The 20,954-nt window shown below is 47.5% G+C and overlaps 1 protein-coding gene across 4 annotated transcripts in view; it reads right to left on the bottom strand.

The window, feature by feature from the left end:
• Positions 1-20,954, bottom strand: part of FRMPD3 (FERM and PDZ domain containing 3) — a 131,169-nt gene that overhangs the window by 56,062 nt on the left and 54,153 nt on the right. The window contains exon 3 of one of the 4 annotated variants that reach the window (XM_082447496.1): positions 505-659. The exons of 1 other annotated variant lie outside the window; for it this stretch is intronic. In XM_082447496.1, coding sequence (XP_082303622.1) covers positions 505-628 — 124 coding nt within the window. In that variant the 5' untranslated portion in view covers positions 629-659. Of the gene's footprint in view, positions 1-504; positions 701-20,954 lie in introns of those variants that run through there. 2 more of the 4 variants (XM_082447497.1, XM_082447498.1) reach the window with 2 other exon arrangements.

Genomic DNA, 20,954 nt, shown 5'->3' with positions numbered 1-20,954 from the left:
TTCACTCTCCTCTCCCACCTATGGTCTATATCCTGACTCCAGTCTTTAATGGATGACCTATTTCATGAACGTGTACTAGTCTCCAGAGTCTGATGGTTAGATTCTTGGGGACAGAAACTCTGTCTTGTATTTCCCTATAACCTTGCTGGGCTTAGAGTAGGCGATCAATACATATTTGTTGAATCGAATCGGATGAGTATTCCTCATCCAAGGCAGTATGGCTCTTCTATGAAGGTTCTGTGCAAAGGGAAGTTTTATTAAGACCCAGACCCTACTAAACCATCAACTACAGCCTCTGTCTAGAGCCCCAGCAGCCTCGGTGGTGTGTGTGGGTAAGTCTTAGAAGCCCAGCTCCCTCACACAGCTACTGGTTGGCAAGTCTTCACCCACTCTTCATGAGTTCCTCGGCAACACAGTATACTCGGATGCTCTGCTCTTTGGGGCAATGTGTGGGTGTTGGGGGGTAGGAGCCAGGGCCACGGGGACACTCTGAGGGACACCTACCTGGCCTCACAGATCGCACCACCACAGGCCTCTCACTGCCGGCCACGAAGCCAAAGCCATATATAGGGTCCCGGTGAATGGTCACTTGTCGCAGCGTCTCTGCTGGCAGCTGCTCACATTCCATATCATTTGCGCTCTCTTCCTGTATCACATGACTGAGGGGAAGGGGAAGATGGGAGCAAAACAAGACGCAAAGGCAACTAAGCCTCAGAAGCAGCTGGGAGGGACGCCGACAAGGGTGCTGGCCACAGCACCAGGGAGTTCACGCACATCGCTTCCTACCTCCTCTGGCACCAGCAGAGGGGATGACTGCCTCATATTTCAGACTGGAGAAAGAAGAGTCTAGAAAGGAGAAGTCACTTGTCTACAGGGCCAGGGCCAACGGAGGAAATTGGTGTCATGGAGCCTGACATTAGAGTCAGTCCTAAAAAGGACTAACAGCTAGTTAGTTCAAAAGGTTATCACCCATTGAACTGGCTATTAACTCCCTAAGAGAAACCAGAACCTTGAGGGAAGGGACCACAAAACAGGCAAGGAAGTGGGGAAGGAATGTGAAGTCATTTCAGAATGTGGAGCACCTTCATGAAGTCCTTGTGTGATTTTAAACTTTCATGTCCCTTAGGTTATATATAAAGGTAAACTATTGAGATGCCATATGTAAACAAACGGGCTCATGTGCAGGACCAGCACCTACACAACCGTGCACAACGCCAGCTTATTTCAGTTAATGGGATAGCTGGAGAGCGGCTCCCGTGGGCAAGAAGGAGAGCTGCCTCCTGTGGCTGCCGGAAGACCCGAACCCAGACGAGCTGGGAGAAGAGAAATCGTTGTCTCAGTACTCGGGAGAGATTATAGATAGCACTCCTGACGCTGACAGAGCAACTTACTGAAGCTTAGGCATTACACTAGGACTTTATAGAGGGTCTACAGTAAGGGCCAGGGTGAAGCATCCTGCAGGCAAGGATGGGTCTGAGCTCACTATTTGAATGAAGAGCCCTAAGGGGTGAGGGCGTGGGGGACCCTGGGCTTTGTGAAGGCACTGTGTGCAGGGGCAAGGGAAGAGGCAAAAAGGGGAATCAATGGCCGGCAGGCAGGATAGGGCAGGTGGAGGTAGAAGAGAGCGGACCACAGCCAAGAGGCCCAGAGCCTCAGCCCCCTGAATTGGCCTACTAAAAGGGATTGAGTTTCCTAGCCTAGGTGTGTGTATTCTCAAAAATTAAGGTTCCAGGCAGTGCCCTTCTGAACAAGATACAGAGGGCCAGGAGCTAATTAATCAAACTAAGTTTTGGAAAAGAAGTGGGGGGTTCTGACACTATGAGAGTGATTGTTGACTAGCGAAGAAGACCAAATTCCTCGGGAGCAAATGGTTGTAAGCAATTAGGTTGTTTATCAGGACACAGATTCGGTAGGTTTAGAGTAATCGTATAAAAGAGAAATTCAGAGTCCCGGGCTTGTCTCTCTCACAGAAGAACTCAGGCAGGAAGATGGACTGTGGCTGATTTGAATCCAACCACATCAACTCTGGCTGCACTCATGCTGGCTTGGGCTCTGTCTGGTGCCCCTGAGGGAGCTGGAAGGAGCTGCTAAGATGAGGTCAAGCCTGCTGAAGATGAATTCAGAAACTGCCTCCTTCCCTCTCATGCTGGTAAGACAAATGGTCACTCTTCAACAGAAAGTCACTTGGAAGCTGGAACTTGGCTGGCCGGTGTTCTGGATAGGGACCCTCCCAGGACAGGGGCTCAGTGAGGGTGGCCTCAGGCTGGCACCTCTCTCATTTCTGCTCCTGGTGGCAGGCAGGCACTTGGCCTTGAAGGGAGCCAGAGAACATCTTCCTGTAGCCGCTATCTTGCCTCATCCCTACAGCTGCTTCCCAAACGAGCCCTTTGCCTCCTGTCATCCGACCTCATCTCACTGGCACTAAAGGGGCCTCCTCTTGGAATGACACCAGCTCATTTCCGCCATGGGCACCAGCCAGGGCAACCTGGACGGTGAGAGCCTGTCGGGCTGCACAGCCTGGGGCATGGGGAGCAGGGACACTGCAAAGAAGATCCAGGCACCCGTGGGAGCGCTTGATACCCTGTCCTGCATATGCAGGGCCCCCTGGCCACTGCAGCCTCGGTTTTGCTGCCTTTTTCTTTTTCCAAAGCTGGGGACACGCCAGTCTCCACTGGGCCTTGAGGCACCACCAATCCTCATGAAAATAGACACTCCTGGTGCCAGGGGACCCAACAAGCTAAGAGCCTTTTGTGACCCAAGTGTTCTGCTTTCCTGTTTTGACTATGTTAATCCATCAACAAGTATTTATCGAGGGCCTACTCACACAGTTGGAGCTTTGGGAGGGCCAAGAAGTTACAGATCTCTGCCTTCAAAGATCTCCCAGTCTAGCAGGGGGTGCGGGGGAGGAGGGGGCAGGTCAGAGAGACAAGCATACACTGAACAAGAGAATTAGAGCGGTAACTGAGAATAGTATATGAAATCCATGATTAAGGCCCAAATTGCGTGTTCAGAGAAGGGGGTGGAGGACCAGAGAGGGCTCCCAGGAGGAGACGGGAGCCGTGCTGGATGGCCAGGAAAGGGCAGTGATGGGAAGAGTGACAAGAGGCTAAGCTCTGTGTGTGGGTGGCCCCCATCTCCCCACAAGGGACCCGGCTATTTCTCCCACAGCCACAGGCATGTCTGCAGGTGCGACTGGAGCACATTCGTCCCCGGCTTGTCCCTAACAGAGCTGGACTACTTGTCCCTAATTAGATCCTCCCCCAATTCTGCAAGCAGCCATTTTTTCCCACTGTCTGGGCCTTCCCAGCATCTGTGGTCAGGGAAGAAGTACCTCCTTTAACTGACCAGAAGGCCATTTTGCAATGCAAATGGAAGCTGTCCCTGCCCCCCTGGGGTTTGCATCTTTCAGTGGCTGCGGCTCAGTCCCTCTGAAATTTGCTAAGTGCCTAGAGACTTGGGAGTGACACTGAAGTCAAGCGGTGACGGATGACGGGAGCTCAGCTGTCCACGGGTCACGTGACTGCCATCCTGGGGGAAATACGCACTTTGAAAGATGCTTGGCTTCTGGCTTCTGGTCCCTTCAGACAGGGCAACCCTGAACAAAATTATGAAGCAGCCAAAGCTTATGGTCCTCTCTCCCTACGCTCTGCCCAGCTTTGTTTCCGGGATCTGCTATTCTCTTCTGTTTGCCCCAAAGCACGCAGTGCCTTCAATCTGTCCCTTTCCTACCCAAGGCCCCCAAAGGTGTCCCTTCACCCTGCGCCAGGCTTGCCCTCTCTAGTCAGTGACCCGGGTAAAGGTCTAGCCTTTTACCTTCTGCCAAATGATAACAACACTTTATAGCCATGTGTTTTTTTTTCATTTTTACACCCATTACCTCATCAGAAAAAAGGTGCTTTCACATCCATTATCGCCTCACAGTCGCTAACTGTCCTGCCAAATAGGCTAGGTCTCTGCTCCTCCTCCAGCCCAGACTCCAAGGTGGAGGCCAATGAGGGCCTCGGCTAGAGCCAAATTTCTTGGACAGGGCCCACAATCCCAGCACCCACACCCACACCCACTCAGGGTCCTGGACCCTCTGGCTATTCAGTCGCCATCGCAGGGTTGGCCCAACCCTGCAGCCAAAGCTCTCCACATCCTGGCTGAGTCTGGCCAGCCGGCCCACATCTTAATTCATCTGACTCTGATCCCACTCACTCAGTGTCGTTGGGAGAATGAAATGACATCACGGTTACAGAAACACTTTGGAAGGATAAACGTATCACGTAGATGTAGAGGTGGCAATGTTACTGGTAGCACCATTCAGGGTGGCTGGAGGGGCAGAGGATGGGAGCTGAAGATAAACTTCACCCGCTTCCTACAATCCAGGCCCTTCTCCCATCAACTCCTTGCCTCTAAGTGGCAGCCCCATGATATGCTCTGCCCCCTCATTTTCCAGGGAACTGTCCCAATGATTAGACGACCTGCCTCCCTGTGGACACCCTGACTCCAGTTCCTCTCAGGGCTAAATTCATCTCCCCATCACTGTCCAAAGAGGGACTGGTGGCTGGAGCTCATGCTGACAACTGTTGCTAGGCAGGATGTGGCTGAAGGACAGGTGAACTGAGAAGATGGATTGATTCTCAGCTGCTGCTCTCTCCCCTGCACTTTTCGGCAGGAAGCTGTTACATTTCTAACAGCTAAGCTCCCAGGCATCAGCTTTTAGTTCCTCATCCCTCCTTGCCTTTGGCTCCTTTTTCTTTACATTTGGTTGGCTCCTTGGGGAGTCTTGTCACTCCCCTTGCAACTGGCAGGCTATGGAGCCACATGGGGCCAATTAGCTCTCTGATTCCAGTCACAGGAGTCTGACTCTCCTGGAAGCTCCAGAGATCCCAAATGGCAGCTGGGACCCCAGGAGATGCCATCTTCTCCTTGTGGAAGGGATGGGAGCTCCTTCCCTGGGACTGTGAGGGAGCTTCTCTGGGTGTCCCCTTATTAGGACCTTGAACACTAACCCTTCTTCTGCTAAAGGAGCCCTCACTTGGGCTCCTTACTCTAGCAGGGCAGCCCAGCCTTGAGTGTGTATATGCACCACCTGGGGGTATTGCTAGAATAATTCTGATGCAGTAGGTCTGGAGTTAGGTCTAAGTTCCTAGCAAATTCCAGGGTGGTGCCCAGGCTGCTTGTTCATGGACCACACTTTACAATGCTATTCTCAGACGATGAGAGGGCCACAATTACGTGGGAAGGATGAGGTGCTTTCATTCTGTTGGATTATAGCATTGAAGTTAAAACACAAATGCTGAGAGGGTAGACAGCAGAAGCAAAAAGAACTACAATCCTGCAGCCTGTGGAACGAAAACCACATTCACAAAAAGATAGACAAAATGAAAAGGCAGAGGACTATGTACCAGATGAAGGAACAAGATAAAACCCAAAATAACAACTAAAGGAAGTGGAGATAGGCAACCTTCCAGAAAAAGAATTCACAATAATGATAGTGAAGATGATCGAGGACCTCGGAAAAAGAATGGAGGCAAAGATCGAGAAAATGCAAGAAGTGTTTAACAAAGACCTAGAAGAATTAAAGAACAAACAAACAGAGATGAACAATACAATAACTGAAATGAAAAATACACTAGAAGGAATCAATAGCAGAATAACTGAGGCAGAAGAACGGATAAGTGACCTGGAAAACAGAATGGGGGAAATCACTGCCGTGGAACAGAATAAAGAAAAAAGAATGAAAAGAAATGAAGACAGCTTAAGAGACCTCTGGGACAACATTAAGCTCGCATTATAGGCGTCCCAGAAGGAGAAGAGAGAGAGAAAGGACCAGAGAAAATATTTGAAGAGATTATAGTTGAAAACTTCCCTAACATGGGAAAGGAAATAGCCACCCAAGTCCAGGAAGCACAGAGAGTTCCAGGCAGGATAAACCCAAGGAGAAACACACCAAGACACATAATAATCAAATTGACAAAAAATTAAAGACAAAGAAAAATTATGAAAAGCAACAAGGGGAAAATGACAAATAACATAAAAGGGAACTCCCATAAGGTTAACAGCTGATTTCTCAGCAGAAACTCTACAAGTCAGAAGGGAGTGGCACGATATATTTAAAGTGATGAAAGGGAAGAACCTACAACCAAGATTACTCTACACGGCAAGGATCTCATTCAGATTCGACAGAGAAATCAAAAACTTTACAAACAAGCAAAAGCTAAGAGAATTCAGCACCATCAAACCACCGCTACAACAAATGCTAAAGGAACTTCTCTAAGTGGGAAACACAATAGAAGAAAAGGATCTACAAAAACAAACCCAAAACAATTAAGAAAATGGTAATAGGGACATACATATTGATAATTACCTTAAATGTGAAAGGATTAAATGCTCCAACCAAAAGACACAGACTGGCTGAATGGATACAAAAACAAGACCCATATATATGCTGTCTACAAGAGACCCACTTCAGACCTAGGGACACATACAGACTGAAAGTGAGGGGATGGAAAAAGATATGCCATGCAAATGGAAATCAAAAGAAAGCTGGAGCAGCAATCCTCATATCAGATAAAATAGACTTTAAAATAAAGAATGTTACAAGAGACAAGGAAAGACACTATGTAATGATCAAGGGATCAATCCAAGAAGAAGATATAACATTTATAAATATATATGCACCCAACACAGGAGCACCTCAATACACAAGGCAACAGCTAACAGCTATAAAAGAGGAAATCTACAGTAACACAGTAATAGTGGGGGACTTTAACACCTCACTTACACCAATGCACAGATCATCCAGAGAGAAAATTAATAAGGAAACACAAGCTTTAAATGACACAATAGATCAGATAGATTTAATTGATATTTATAGGACATTCCATCCAAAAACAGCAGATTACACTTTCTTCTCAAGTGCACATGGAACATTCTCCAGGATAGATCACATCTGGGTCACAAATCAAGCCTCGGTAAATTTAAGAAAATTGAAATCATAGCAAGCATCTTTTCTGACCACAATACTATGAGATTAGAAATTACAGGGGAAAAAACCTCGTAAAAACACAAACACATGGAGGCTAAACAATACGTTACTACATAACCAAGAGATCACTGAAGAAATCAAAGAGGAAATCAAAAAATACCTAGAAGCAAATGACAATGAAACCACGACGACCCAAAATCTATGGGATGCAGCAAAAGCAGTTCTAAGAGGGAAGTTTCTAGCAATACAATCCCACCTCAAGAAACAAGAAACATCTCAAACAATCTAACCTTACACCTAAAGGAAAAAGAGAAAGAAGAACAAACAAAACCCAAAGTTAGTAGAAGGAAAGAAATCATAAAGATCAGAGCAGAAATAAATGAAATAGAAACAGAAAACAATAGCAAAGATCAATAAAACTAAAAGATGGGTCTTTGAGAAGATAAACAAAATTGATAAACCTTTAGCCAGATTCATCAAGAAAAAGAGGGAGAGTACTCAAATCAATAAAATTAGAAATGAAAAAGGAGAAGTTACAACAGACACCGCAGAAATACAAAGCATTCTAAGAGACTACTACAAACAACTCTATGCCAATAAAACGGAGAACCTGGAAGAAATGGACAAATTCTTAGAAAGGTATAACCTTCCAAGACTGAACCAGGAAGATATAGAAAATATGAACAGACCAGTAACAAGTAATGAAATTGAAACTGTGATTAAAAATCTTCCAACAACAACAACAACAAAAAATCTTCCAACAAAAGTCCAGGACCAGATGGCTTCACAGGTGAATTCTATCAAACATTTGGAGAAGAGCTAACACCCATCCTTCTCAAACTCTTCCAAAAAATTGCAGAGGAAGGAATACTCCCAAACTCATTCTACGAGGCCACCATCACCCTGATACCAAAACCAGACAAAGATACTACAAAAAAAGAAAATTACAGACCAATATCACTGCTTAATATAGATGCAACAATCCTCAGCAAAATACTAGCAAACAGAATCCAACAGCACATTAAAAGGATCATACACCATGATCAAGTGGGATTGATCCCAGGGATGCAAGGATTCTTCAATATACGCAAATCAATCAATGTGATACACCATATTAACAAATTGAAGAATAAAAACCATATGATCATCTCAATAGATGCAGAAAAAGATTTTGACAAAATTCAACACCCATTTATGATAAAAACTCTTCAGAAAGTGGGCATAGAGGGAACCTCCCTCAACATAATAAAGCCCATATACGACAAACCTAAAGCAAACATCATTCTCAATGGTGATAAACTGAAAGCACTTCCTCTAAGCTCAGGAACAAGACAAGGATGTCCACTCTTGCCACTATTATTCAACATAGTTTTGGAAGTCCTAGCCACGGCAACCAGAGAAGAAAAAGAAATAAAAGGAATACAAATTGGAAAAGAAGAAGTAAAACTGTCACTGTTTGCAGATGACATGATACTATACATAGAGAATCCTAAAGATGCCACCAGAAAACTACTAGAGCTAATCAGTGAATTTGGTAAAGTTGCAGGATACAAAATTGATGCACAGAAATCTCTTGCATTCCTATACACTAACAACGAAAGATCAGAAAGAGAAATTAAGGAAACAATCCCATTCACCACTGCAACAAAAAGAATAAAATATCTAGGAATAAACCTACCTAAGGAAGTAAAAGACCTGTACTCAGAAAACTATAAGACACTGATGAAAGAAATCAAAGATGACACAAACAGATGGAGAGATATACCATGTTCTTGGATTGGAAGAATCAATATTGTGAAAACGACTATACTACCCAAAGCAATCTACAGATTCATTGCAATCCCTATCAAATTATCAAGGGCATTTTTTACAGAACTAGAACAAAAATCTTAAAATTTGTGTGGAGACACAAAAGACCCCGTATAGCCAAAGCAATCTTGAGGGAAATCAACGGAGCTGGAGGAATCAGACTCTCTGACTTCAGACTATACTACAAAGCTACAGTAATCAAGACAATATAGTACTGGCACAAAAACAGAAATATAGATCAATGCAACAGGATAGAAAGCTCAGAGATAAACCCACGCACCTATGGTCAACTAATCTATGACAAAGGAGGCAAGGATATACAATGGAGAAAAGACAGTCCCTTCCATAAGTGATGCTGGGAAAACTGGACAGGTACACGTAAAAGAATGAAATTAGAACGCTCCCTAACACCATACACAAAAATAAACTCAAAATGGATTCGAGACCCAAATGTAAGACTGGGCACTATAAAAGTCTCAGAGGAAAACATAGGCAGAACACTCTATGACATAAATCAGAGCAAGATCCTTTTTTGACCCACCTCCTAGAGTAAGGGAAAGAAAAACAAAAATAAACAAATGGAACCTAATGAAACTTAAAACTTTTGCACAGCAAAGGAAACTATAAACAAGATGCAAAGACAACCCTCAGAATGGGAGAAAATATTTGCAAAGAATCAACGGACAAAAGATAAATCTCCCAAATATATAAACAGCTCATGCAGCTCAATATTAAAAAAAACAACCCAATCAAAATATGGGCTGAAGCCCTAAATAGACATTTCTCTGAAGAAGACATACAGATGGCCAAGAGGCACATGAAAAGCTGCTCAACACCACTAATTATTAGGGAAATGCAAATCAAAACTACAAGAGGTATCATCTCACACCAGTTAGAATGGGCATCATCAGAAAATCTACAAACAACAAATGCTGGAGAGGGTGTGGAGAAAAGGGAACCCTCTTGCAGTGTTGGTGAGAATGTAAATTGATACAGCCACTATGGAGAACAGTATGGAGGTTCCTTAAAAAACCAAAAATAGAACTACCGTATGACCCAGCAATCCCACTACTGGGCATATACCCAGAGAAAACCATAATTCAAAAAGACACATGCACCCCAATGTTCATTGCAGCACTATTTACAATAGCCAGGACATGGAAGCAACCTAAATGCCCATAGACAGACGACTGGATAAAGAAGATGTGGTACATATATACAATACAATATTAATCAGCCATAGAAAGGAACGAAATTGGGTCATTTGTAGAGACGTAGATGGACCTAGAGACTGTCATACAGAGTGAAGTAAGTCAGAAAGAGAAAAACAAATATCGTATATTAACACATATATGTGGAATCTAGAATAATGGTACAGATGAACTGGTTTGCAAGCCAGAAATAGAGACACAGATGTAGAGAACAAATGTATGGACACCAAGGGGAGAAAGAGGGGGGGGCGGGTGGTGGCGGTGGGATGAATTGGGAGATTGGGATTGACATATATACACTAATATGTATAAAATAGATAAATAATAAGTACCTGCTGTATAAAAAATTAAATTAAATTTAAAAAAAAGAAAAAACAGAAAAAAAAAGGAAAACACAAATGCTGTCTTGGAGAAAGAATACATAAAGCCATGCAAACAAAGAACTCACTGCCTGCATCAGAAAAGGAAAGAACAGGGAGGGCTCTAAGAGTATATGAAATAAGACAGGTAAGGTTGCATTAGGGGAAAGGAGAGACAGATCTGGAGAGATGGGGCACCGTTTAGCCTTACTGAAGAGTTTGGTCAGCAAAAGAACAGCCTGAGGACTCACAATATCTGGGAGTAAGTTGAGGAAGATGCTGACAGAGCTCAGTACTGAAAACAACAGCTGCCATTTACTGAGGACTCGAAATGCGCCAGGTACGGCGCACATATTGCCTCGATCCAGTCTCACGACAACCCCCCAAGTAGGAGATATTATCGCCATTTTACAGATGTGGAAACTGAGAATTTGTGAAGAGAGATTAAGTTAAACTTGCTCTGGAACACCCAGCTGTATACGCTGTGGTGGAGCTACAATGTCACCCCAGGTCCGTCCAACTCCAGAGCCAATCTTCCCACACGATTTTGGCCAAGAACCCGTGGGCTAAGCAGCAGGCAATGAGTAGACGCAGGGGGAGAGTCAGCAGACCGCTCGCTCCTCTGCCAGTGAACGGAGGGCCACGCCAGTGCTCTCTGTCAGAGCAGCCTGCCTTGAAGCCACCACAGTAGAAGGGACATATCAGAGACTCCAGCTGCAGAACTGACTTGCTACCTGCCTGTAAGTCCACCTTCCCATATGGGAGACTCAGCCCAGCGGGCCTCACATGCCTGTTAACTTTGGTCAACACCAAAGAGAAGTCCACTCAACTCTGGTCATCCCTCAGAACCCAGGGATTCTCATCCCCATAGGGGTCTGTTCATCCCCTAATGCTACACTTCTCTTCCCTTCAAACCCTTCCGCTGTGCCCTCAGGAACTCTTGGTCAACAGCAAACTCCTCTGTATCTTTCATTTACTCTCTGAAAGTGCCCTTTCACCTTCTTTCTCAATGGAAGCCTGGTCTATTCCTTGAGGACATCGTTTGCCCGCCAGCCCTCTCAAGCGGAAGCTGGATTATTTTCCCTCTCAAATCTCAAGACCTTCAGGGCCTGTGGTGGGCGGGGGTAGGTGCAGGTGCCTCCTTGCTTGCCAGTGCCATTCTTCCTTCCTCTGCCAAAAATCCTGCTCCCTTGAGGAACATGCCCGCCGCCCACCTCTACCACTCTATCTCCCTCCCCACTGCTGTCTATGACATCCTGGGTGGTCCCCACAACTCACTGAGGACTTCAGTTCCGAGTCACATGGGATCTTCCCCTCTGCTCTAACTTTTTATTTTATTTTTGGCCGCACTGTGCCGCTAGCAGATCTTAGTTCCCTGACCAGGGATCGAACCTGCGCCCCCAGCACTGAAAGCGCCGAATCCTAACCACTGGACCGCCAGCGAATCCCCTAACTTTTTATTTCATTGTGGGAAAATGTACACAACATAAAATTTACCATTTTCATCATTTTTTAAGCACACAGTTAAGTGGCATCAAGTACATTCACATTGTTGCACAACCATCACCACCATCTGTCTCTGGAACTTTGTCATCCTCCCAAACTGAAATTCTGTATCCATCAAACACTGATGCCCAATTCCGCTCTCCCCACTGTCGCTGGCAACCACCATTCTATCTTTCTCGCTCCATGAATTTGACTACTCTAGGAAACTCGTAGAAGTGGAACCATACATTAGTCCTTTCCTAACTGGTTGATTTCACTTAGACTAGTGTCATCAATGTTCATGCATGTTGTAGCATGAATCAGAATTCCCTTCCCTTTTAAGTTTGAATAATATTCCATTGTATATATGTACCACATTTTAGTCATCTGTCAATGGACACGGGTTGTTTCCAACTTTTGGCTATTGTGAATAATGCTGCCGTGAACATGGGTGTACAAATATCTGAGTCCCTGCTTTTGCTTCTTTTGGGTATATACCCAGAAGGGAAATTGTTGGATCATATGGTAATTCTCTGTTTAATTTTTTGAGGAACTGACATACAGTTTTCTACAGTGACTGTACCGCTTACATTCTTTAATAAATTTATTTATTTATTTTTGGCTGCGTTGGGTCTTTGTTGCTGTGCGCGGGCTTTCTCTAGTTGTGGTGAGCGGGGGCTACTCTTCGTTGATGTGTGCGGGCTTCTCATTGCGGTGGCTTCTCTTGTTGCGGAGCACGGGCTCTAGGCGCGAGGGCTCAGCAGTTGTGGCACGCGGGGTTAGTGGTTGTGGCGCACGGGCTTAGTTGCATGTGGGATCTTCCCGGACCAGGGCTCGAACCCGTGTCCCCTGCATTGGCAGGCGGATTCTTAACCACTGTGTCACCAGGGAAGCCCCCCATTTCACGTTCTTAACAGCAATGCACAAGGATTCCAATTTCTTCACATCCCTGACAATACTTCTTATTTTCTATCTTTTTAATATTAAACATTTTTTTGATAATAGCCACCCTAATGGGTGTGCCCACTCCAACTCTTGATACCACCATTGGTGAATTCAACATCCACAGGGTGATGAAGAGGCCTCCAAAAACTGCTTCCTCTACCTTCACTCAGTCACTCACTCCATCATTACACCTAGATTTTGGGTCATCATCAGATACTCGACCACCTCCCCAATCTCCCTTGCCAACATCCCACTCTGTATTCCCCATCTATCCTGCCAGTGTACCTCCGCAAGGACTCCCACTGCAGGACTAATCGAGATCACCTATTCACTTGTTATTCCCTTCCTTGGAAATCTGTTCCTCCATTCTTTGCAGAGCCAACTCTTCATTCACCCTTCAGGTCTCAGCTTAAATGTCACCTCCTCAGAGAGGCCTCCCTAAGCACTTGCCCCTAGTTATTCACTTTCTGCTCTCCTTCAAGCTCCTTCTTAATGTCACTTCCCTTCATGTTCACATCATTCTTTTGCAAACACCTTCAACTTCCTTACTTCCTCTTCCTCTGCTATTCTTCCCTTGCAAACCCCACTCCTCGATAAACTCAACCGTATGCATCATCCATGCCTGTATCCAAGTAGCTAAAGGCAGCTGGAGAAAAACCACACACTTGAGTAGATGGCTTTCACTTTGTACCCATGGTCTCAAACTTGGTATGGGCTCTCAATGCTATCTGGCCACCATTTTCTCACTCTCTCAGATGACTCTTTCACAGCTCCTCCTCTCTCCTAGATCTTCCTTCCCCACCTCCCCATTTGTCCCAACAAGTCTCAGCTGATGACCTTATTCCATATGTTGCTGAGAAAACAGACGCCATCAAATGAGAGCTCCTTTATCTTACCACCACCAAATCTACACACCACCCTGTCTGCACCTGTCCCTGTGTTTTCTTTTTCCCCTTCTACTAAAATGGAGGATCTTTCTTTTCTTCTATCAATGGCAGATCTCTTCAGTTATGCTCTGGTACCATAGAGGGTACTCTTAACTTCTCAAGGATTTTACTCCTTTGGGCATTCACTCTCTTCCCTAAGTCATCAATCTCTTCACCTCTCCAGAATCGTGCTAGCACACTAATGGAAACCATCCATCCTTAAGAAAACTAACAGAAACCACCTGGCTCCACTCCACAATCCCCTTACACTGCCCCACTTCCTGCCCCCCTTCATGGCAAAATTGCTCAAGAGTTTTCTACACATATTTTCTCCACATCTTCATCTCCCACTTGCTCCTCAAGCCACTCTAATCTGGCTCCCACATCTTTCAATACCACCGAGTCACTCTTGTTAAGGTCACCAGTGGCCTTCATGGTTATCTCTCAGTCCTCAGCTTACTCAGCCTCTAACCAGCTTTGGACACAGTTGACCACTCCCTCCTTCTTGGGACACTCTCCTCCCTTGGCTTCTGTGATTGCTTCCTGACACCCAACTACCTTTCTGCCCACTTTTTCTTAAGTCTCCTTTGTGGGTTTCTCCTCCTCCACTTAATCACTGGACCCTGCGGTTCTTCTCAACTCGGTCGCAGGCCTTCTCTTCTCTCTCTACTCTCTTTCCCAGGTGACCTCATCGGTCCCCTAGCTTGAAATACAATCTATGTGCAGACAACTCCCAAATTTCCAATTCTACCCACACCTCTTCTGTGAGCTCCCAAACTCCTACATTCCAATGATCTACTCTGACATCTCTGCTGCCATGTCTCACAGGAATCACAAACTTAACATGTCCAAAACTGAACTCTTGATTTTTTTTCCCCTCAAGCCCAGGCCTCCCTCAGCCCTCCTCATCTTAGTACATGGCACCATCACCTCTTCAATGACTCAAGCCAGAAACCTCAGAGTCATTCTTGAGTTCTGTCTTTCCCTTTCCCTCACCCCCCACCTCTAACCCTTCAGTAAGTCCTTGCAGCTGTTCTTTCAGAATCTGACCAACTCTCTCCATCTCCATGGCTGTCACCCAGTTCAAGCCACCATCGTCTCTCCCCTGGACTGCTGCAGTAGCCTCCTTCCTGGTCTCCCTCTGTAGCCACTGCTGCCCCCTTTTAAGCCTGGTCACTACAGATATTGCAAAAGCCCCAATCAGATCCCGTCACTCCCCTGCCTAACACCCTGTAGACATCTCCCACTGCAAGTGAAGAACATCCAGAGTCCTTTGCCGTGGCCTCCGAGGCCCTGTTGTGCTCTCCTCCTTGCCAAACTTCTCTTATGCTTCTCTTACTCTTGCCTAGAACAATCTGGCCCCACTGGCCTCCTTTCAGTTTCTGAACACATCAAGTTCTATGCTACCTCGAGGCCTTCCCACTTCATACTCCTTTCTCCTGGAAAGCTCTTTCCCCGTTCTTCACGTGGCTGATCTTTCATCCTTCAGGTCTCTATGTAAATATCACCTCCTCACAGCGGTCTTCCCTGAGAACTCTGCCCCTTGATATTCCTAACACTGCAACCTGATCTGTTTCCTTCGTGAGACTCATCAGGCTCTGTAATTATAGATTCATTTCTGTGATTATTTGGCTGTAAACCCCGTAAGGGTATTGACTATGTCTCTTTTGTTCAACAGTGCATCTCTGCCACCTATTATGTACCTGGCACATAGTAGGTGCTACAATAAATATTTTCTTTTTTCTTTTTTTTTTTTTTGGCTGTGCCGCACGGCATGCGGGATCTTAGTTCCCCCATGCCCCCTGCATTGGAGGAGTGGAGTCTTAACCACTGGACGGCCATGGAAGTTCCAATTTTTTTTTTTTTTTGGCCGTACTGCACGGCATGTGGAACTTCCCAGACCAGGGATCGAACCTATGCCCCCTGCAATGGAAGCATGGAGTCTTAACCACTGAACCACCGGGGAAGTCCCATATTTTCTAAATGGCTTGACGGATGCACGGGTAGGAGTGATTTTGAGGTATATGGATTAGAATCCTCTGGCCATTCCATGCAATCCATTATCAAATGCCTACTGGTTCTGCCTCAGCCTGTGAAAGATAGGTTTCTAGATGGGGAGTCTGGTCCACAGGAGAAACCCTTCAACATCTCTGTCCAAAGACAAAAATAGGGAGAGAATGGAGTAAAAGGAAGAGTACAGGAGGGCTACAGTCTAAGAAGAAGTGGGAACCAGAATGCCTCCAGTCCTTTTAGGAGTACCAGGGTGGGAAATCTAATGGCTACTCCTTCCCAGGGAAGGAATGTTTCTTTAAAGAGCAAACAACTCTTCTTTCGGAAGGGCCAGAGGCCCGGGGTGGGCAGGATGACTTTGGATAGTCTTTTCCCTTCCTGAGAGCCTCTGGGTAGACAATTCGATTACTTTCCCAAGGCTGCCTCCTGGGCTTTTCTCCTTCTTTCCCTCCAGGTCTTCATGGCCCTGCAACTTCCTCCTTAGCTGATCCTGGAGAGGGATCTTCTGGAAAACCTGCTGGCGTCTGGATTCGTTTTCTGGTTGTCCAAGCAGTTGCTTTTCCCTTGAGGGCTGGAATGGAGACACCTGTCACCTGTTCTACCAGGTCACAAGGGAGCAGGTAGAGAGACCAAAGCCATTTGTCCTTCCACAAATACCTGGGAGACTGGAGTCACCTCACAAAAGGCCGACCCCATGAGGCTTCTGAGAGGATGCTGCAGACGACCCTCTTGACAGCCGACCCCTCCCCTCCCTACTTCTCCCCCTCAGGGGCTTCACATCCAATAGACTCACACGTGTTGTCTAATAGGCCCAGACACGCTCCTAAACCCTCTGTGCTGGGGCTGCCAGCCCAGTGACAGATGTGAGGGCTGTGCCAGGTGTGAGGCTCAGGCCATACGGCACCGTGGGTCACCAGGTCTGAAGCTGCTGACACAGCTGTGGCGGAGTTAGTGGGGAGATGCCTGCATTATAGACCCCACTCACCTGTCACTGGCAGAGGCACTGAGGGGGAACTGGAGCAACGAAATACTCACGGGAGCTTGAAGGAGTTATCGTGTCACTCCAAGGGGCTCTGGGAACCCCGCCTCCACCCTCCACGTACCACACCAAGTATTTCTAAAGTAGGCAGAGACAGAGATTGACCGAGCCAGATGGGGAGAGGTGAGGACAGGAGGGGAAGACGGCTGAGCAGGAGAGGGGGCCAGACAGAGCCAGGAGGGAGGGGAGAGGCGAGGTGAAGCAGAGAAACCCAGACAGAAGTGCAGAAATGAGACAAGAGGAGGGCCTTGGAGACAGTGAAGGAGAAAGGACAGGCCTGGAGAAGGCAAGCCTGGCAGAGAAACTGTGCCCGCCGACTCTCATTTGCCTTAGCTTTTTTTGGCGGCCCAGTCCTGTGCCTCGCCTGCTCTCGAAATGCCCTCGAGCTGTCCCCAGCTCTGCCCTTGGGCCTCGGCAGCGGGCCACGCGGTAATGAGAGCCTTCTGGTATAGGACTCTGGGCGATCAAGCTCTTTGGGGAAGGGTACTGCTATTCTGCCACACTGACAGCAGGACGGCACCCGCCCCATTTCACGGCTGGGGATGTGGCGAGCGAGGGGCAAATCTGAAATAGCCCGAGGAAGAGGACCCAGGACACTGTCTCAACTTGCGCCAATTCCCCAGCCACCAGAGGCTGTATTTTTCTTGCGAAAGAGAATGAGATCAAGAGGAGAAAATGGGAAGGGGAGAGAATTCCAGAAGGTGAGAGGGAATGGTCATGATGGGAAAAGTAGAGTTGGCAGGGAAGGGAGCAGTAGGCCTGAATTCTTCCCCTCAGTGAGCACATCTCTCCGAGGCCAGGCTGGGCTGCAGAGCTCTGGCACAGAACGCTAAGCCGGCAGAGGGTCCCTGGCCACCCAGATCTTTCTCTCTTTTCGGATCCTAGCCTCTAGTTTGCCCAGGGCTGAACTGTAAACAAGGTTTGGAGGCCAGACAGGGGGAGCAGGTGTGGACAGGAGCTGCTGCGAACACCCCAACAAGTAGCTGCCCCCAGCAGCCAAAGACCCAGGGCTCAAACAGCGGCCCTCTGGGGGCTGCTTGGCAGGCGCCGGCTGCACAGGGTTCCAGGCAAAGCCTCCTGAAGCCAAACGAGGGCCTCCTCAGTGGGCTGGCTGTGCCATCTCCCTCCTCTCTGTGAGGCTGCCAGGCAGCGATGGGCCGGGCCGCCAGCCTGGGAGGCTCCAACCCCTGATTCTGGTCAAACAGCTGGAGAATCTCAGAGTTGCCGGGGACTTGGGAAGTTATTTATTGTGCCCTTATCCACTCTCTGCGGATTTCCAGAAGCAGCAGGCCAAGGCTTTCTGGAGAAGGACTGCAGCTGGGGACTACAGGAGGGGCCAGATTTGGGCCCGTAGAGAGGGAGGGCACGGAGAACTGGCCCAGAGACAGAAGGGGCGGGGGGTTGGCTGGAGGCACGCAGAGGACAGCCCGAGTGGGAGAGGGGTGCTGGGGAGGCAAGTAGCTGGAGCTGACACAGGGAGACAGCGAGCGAGTAAACTTCTCCTCGCGCCCTCTCTCAGGTCTGGCTCTGCTGGGGCATAAGGTCCTCTCCCCAGTGCCCCCTCAGGGCAAGCCAGTCTAGTCGTAGCTGGACAGAGAAAGGCACATCCTTCCCGCTGCTTTGCCTAGATGGCCCATCTGCCCCCTCCTTGCCTGAGATGATGCGGGTGGTATGTGAAGCCCAGGCACCATGCCCAGCAGGCACCAGGCAAACCTCCTGTGAGGGAGCAAACCGAGCAAGGCCCGCCTTCCGCCCTGTGCACCAGCTTCAAGCTCTGTCCATCGAGTACACGGGGGGAGGGGGGACAGGGCAGAAATCAGGCCAAGAAGCAACTCAACAAAAGAGGCTATGTGAGCAGAGGCCTGGTAAACTCATGTCACCCCATTTGGAGACGTCCAGAGATGCCAACTACAGCCTCAGGGCAACGAGACAACTTTTATTCTGCCTAATTGCATCTTCCGGCTGAGAGGGAGGAAGGAATTAGAAGGTCTTTCCTAAAGCACAGGGAAGATCCTATGGTATCAGAAAAGGGGGAGCAAGGTTGGTGAACCCCCCACCTAAGGATAAAAGTGAAGGGCAAGAACAGGTGCTGATTTTCTATCTCAGAGGGCGTGAGCTAGCATCACACACTCTGCGCCTCTTTCATGTTGTTCATTGGGCCCCCCCTGTCAGTTTCCAGGATGTGAGTAGCAGTAAAACTGCAAACCTCCAAGAGCTTGTAGGCTTGTCTTTGGGTGAAGGTGGTAAGGTGATTACGCCCTATTCTGCAACCAGGCTTGGGGGAGATAGAATCCTAGGGAATCCCAAGAACCCACAGGCTACCTACTTGGCAACACAGATTCAATGACGGACCCCAGACTCAATTCACTAATTCTGGTTTTCACTAGAAAACCAGACCCAGACATTGTAGAAAGACCCAAAAAGTGTAAAGAAAAATACCTACTTTTTTTCGCCTAAACCTCAGTTACCCAGAACGTGCTATTAACCAGAAAAGCCCTTCCCCAAGCATTCAGGTTTTGGCATTACGGTGTATTTGTATTTTTTCAGTGATTAAAATCCACAGAACTGGGACTCTCTGTTACAGAATAATGCCAGCTCTGCTCCCACCTGCCTTCTTGTAAGGGGAATAATAGCAGAGTCCCTTGCTGTGAGTCAGGGGCTCCCTCCACCGGCTCTTAGATAGCATTCATTCATATACACAACAAAAATGTACTGAGCACCTACTATGTGCCAGGTACAGTGCCAGGCACTGAAGAGAAACTAGGGCCAGTCTCTCCCCTCAGGGAGGTTGCAGTCTGAGGTGGGGGCAGGTATGTCAACAGACAGATAAAAAATCATGTGTCACCTGGAACCCAGGGGGCAGCAGAGGATGTTATGGGAGTACAGAGGAGGGCCGTTCCTCCCTCCCCATGACTCCCACCAGACCCCAGCCCCACCCCAAGCTGAGTGCCGAAGGTGAACAGGAGTCCAGCAGATGGACAAGGCAGAAAAGGGCATTCCAGGAAAGGAGAAGATTCAGTAAAGAGGGAAACCTCTAGGTATTTAAGCCACTGTAATTAAAAGAAGTCATTGAAAAAATGCAGGCAAAACTGAAGTGAATCTGTTATTTCTAGCCACAGGAATAAGGGCAGAGGACTAGTGCTACCCAGCAACTCCTTTCATGCGGCCTTCTGACATGATGCACTGAACTCAGGAGAGGCCACAGAGACAACCAGGGACACAGCCCAGCACTGGATTACCAGCCACACATCCTACGCACCACCCAAAAGCTACACGTGGAAGACCCCCCTCTCATGGGAGGGGGCAGGAGGGGTGGACCGCTAGCAGATGCACTGAAATTCAGCCATAGTAATGGAGACCAAAGCCACGAAGCTCACACGCTGTTACGTCCACACCGAAGAGGGTCTGTGGAAGCCAGCTCTGTGAATGGGTCAGGGCTAGTGGTGGGAAATTACAAACATCCCCACTGCAGGGCCAGACGTGCCTCAGGAAGAGCCCCTCGGAACCTGGCCACATTCTGTTCAGTTCACAGGGGCCATCCTGGGGGAAGGAGGGACAAAAATCAATAGGAATAGCAATACTTCTACACAAGTGTCTTCTGCAGTCTCTGCTACTGAAGTCCTGGCCGAAAGAGAAGCCCCCTCTCCCTCCCCAGGAGGTGGGAAGATGGCTTTGCTCAGCATTGCAAATAAGGTTCTAAAAACTTTTTAGAAAATAATTCCTAACAGTGGTACTCAGATAGAGCCATAATGTTGGATTAACAGCTCCAAGCCAGCAGACCAGACACTTGTCCAATTAATAAAACTTATAAAGCAGAACAACTTATTGACGTTATAGGCACAGCACTTAGTGCAACGACAAAACCCAAATCCATGCAGAACACTCCATGTTCTTTAGGAAGCCCTTTCTCCACCAACCTGTACAATCCTTTCTTCAATGCAAACAGGGGGCTGGGGAACGGAGGGAACAGTGCAGGGCTCTGGACAACTGGCGGAGGAGGAGATGGCTCAAGGAGTTGCCACAAATCTGCCAAAGGTCAGATCTAATCTGGACTTTGGAGGCAGAGGATCTGGGCTGGAATCCCAACTCTGTGGCAAGTTACTTAACCTCTTGAGCCTCAGTTCCCTCAGCTATAAAATGGGGTTCATGATAGTACCTATTTCAAAGTACCTACATGAAGATTAAATGTACAAAGTT

This window comes from Balaenoptera physalus (assembly GCF_965194825.1).
Source record: "Balaenoptera physalus genome assembly, chromosome: X".
Classification (NCBI taxonomy): Eukaryota; Metazoa; Chordata; class Mammalia; order Artiodactyla; family Balaenopteridae; genus Balaenoptera; species Balaenoptera physalus.
Note: the sequence above shows the minus strand (reverse complement) of the source record. Positions and strands in the feature narration are given on the sequence as shown.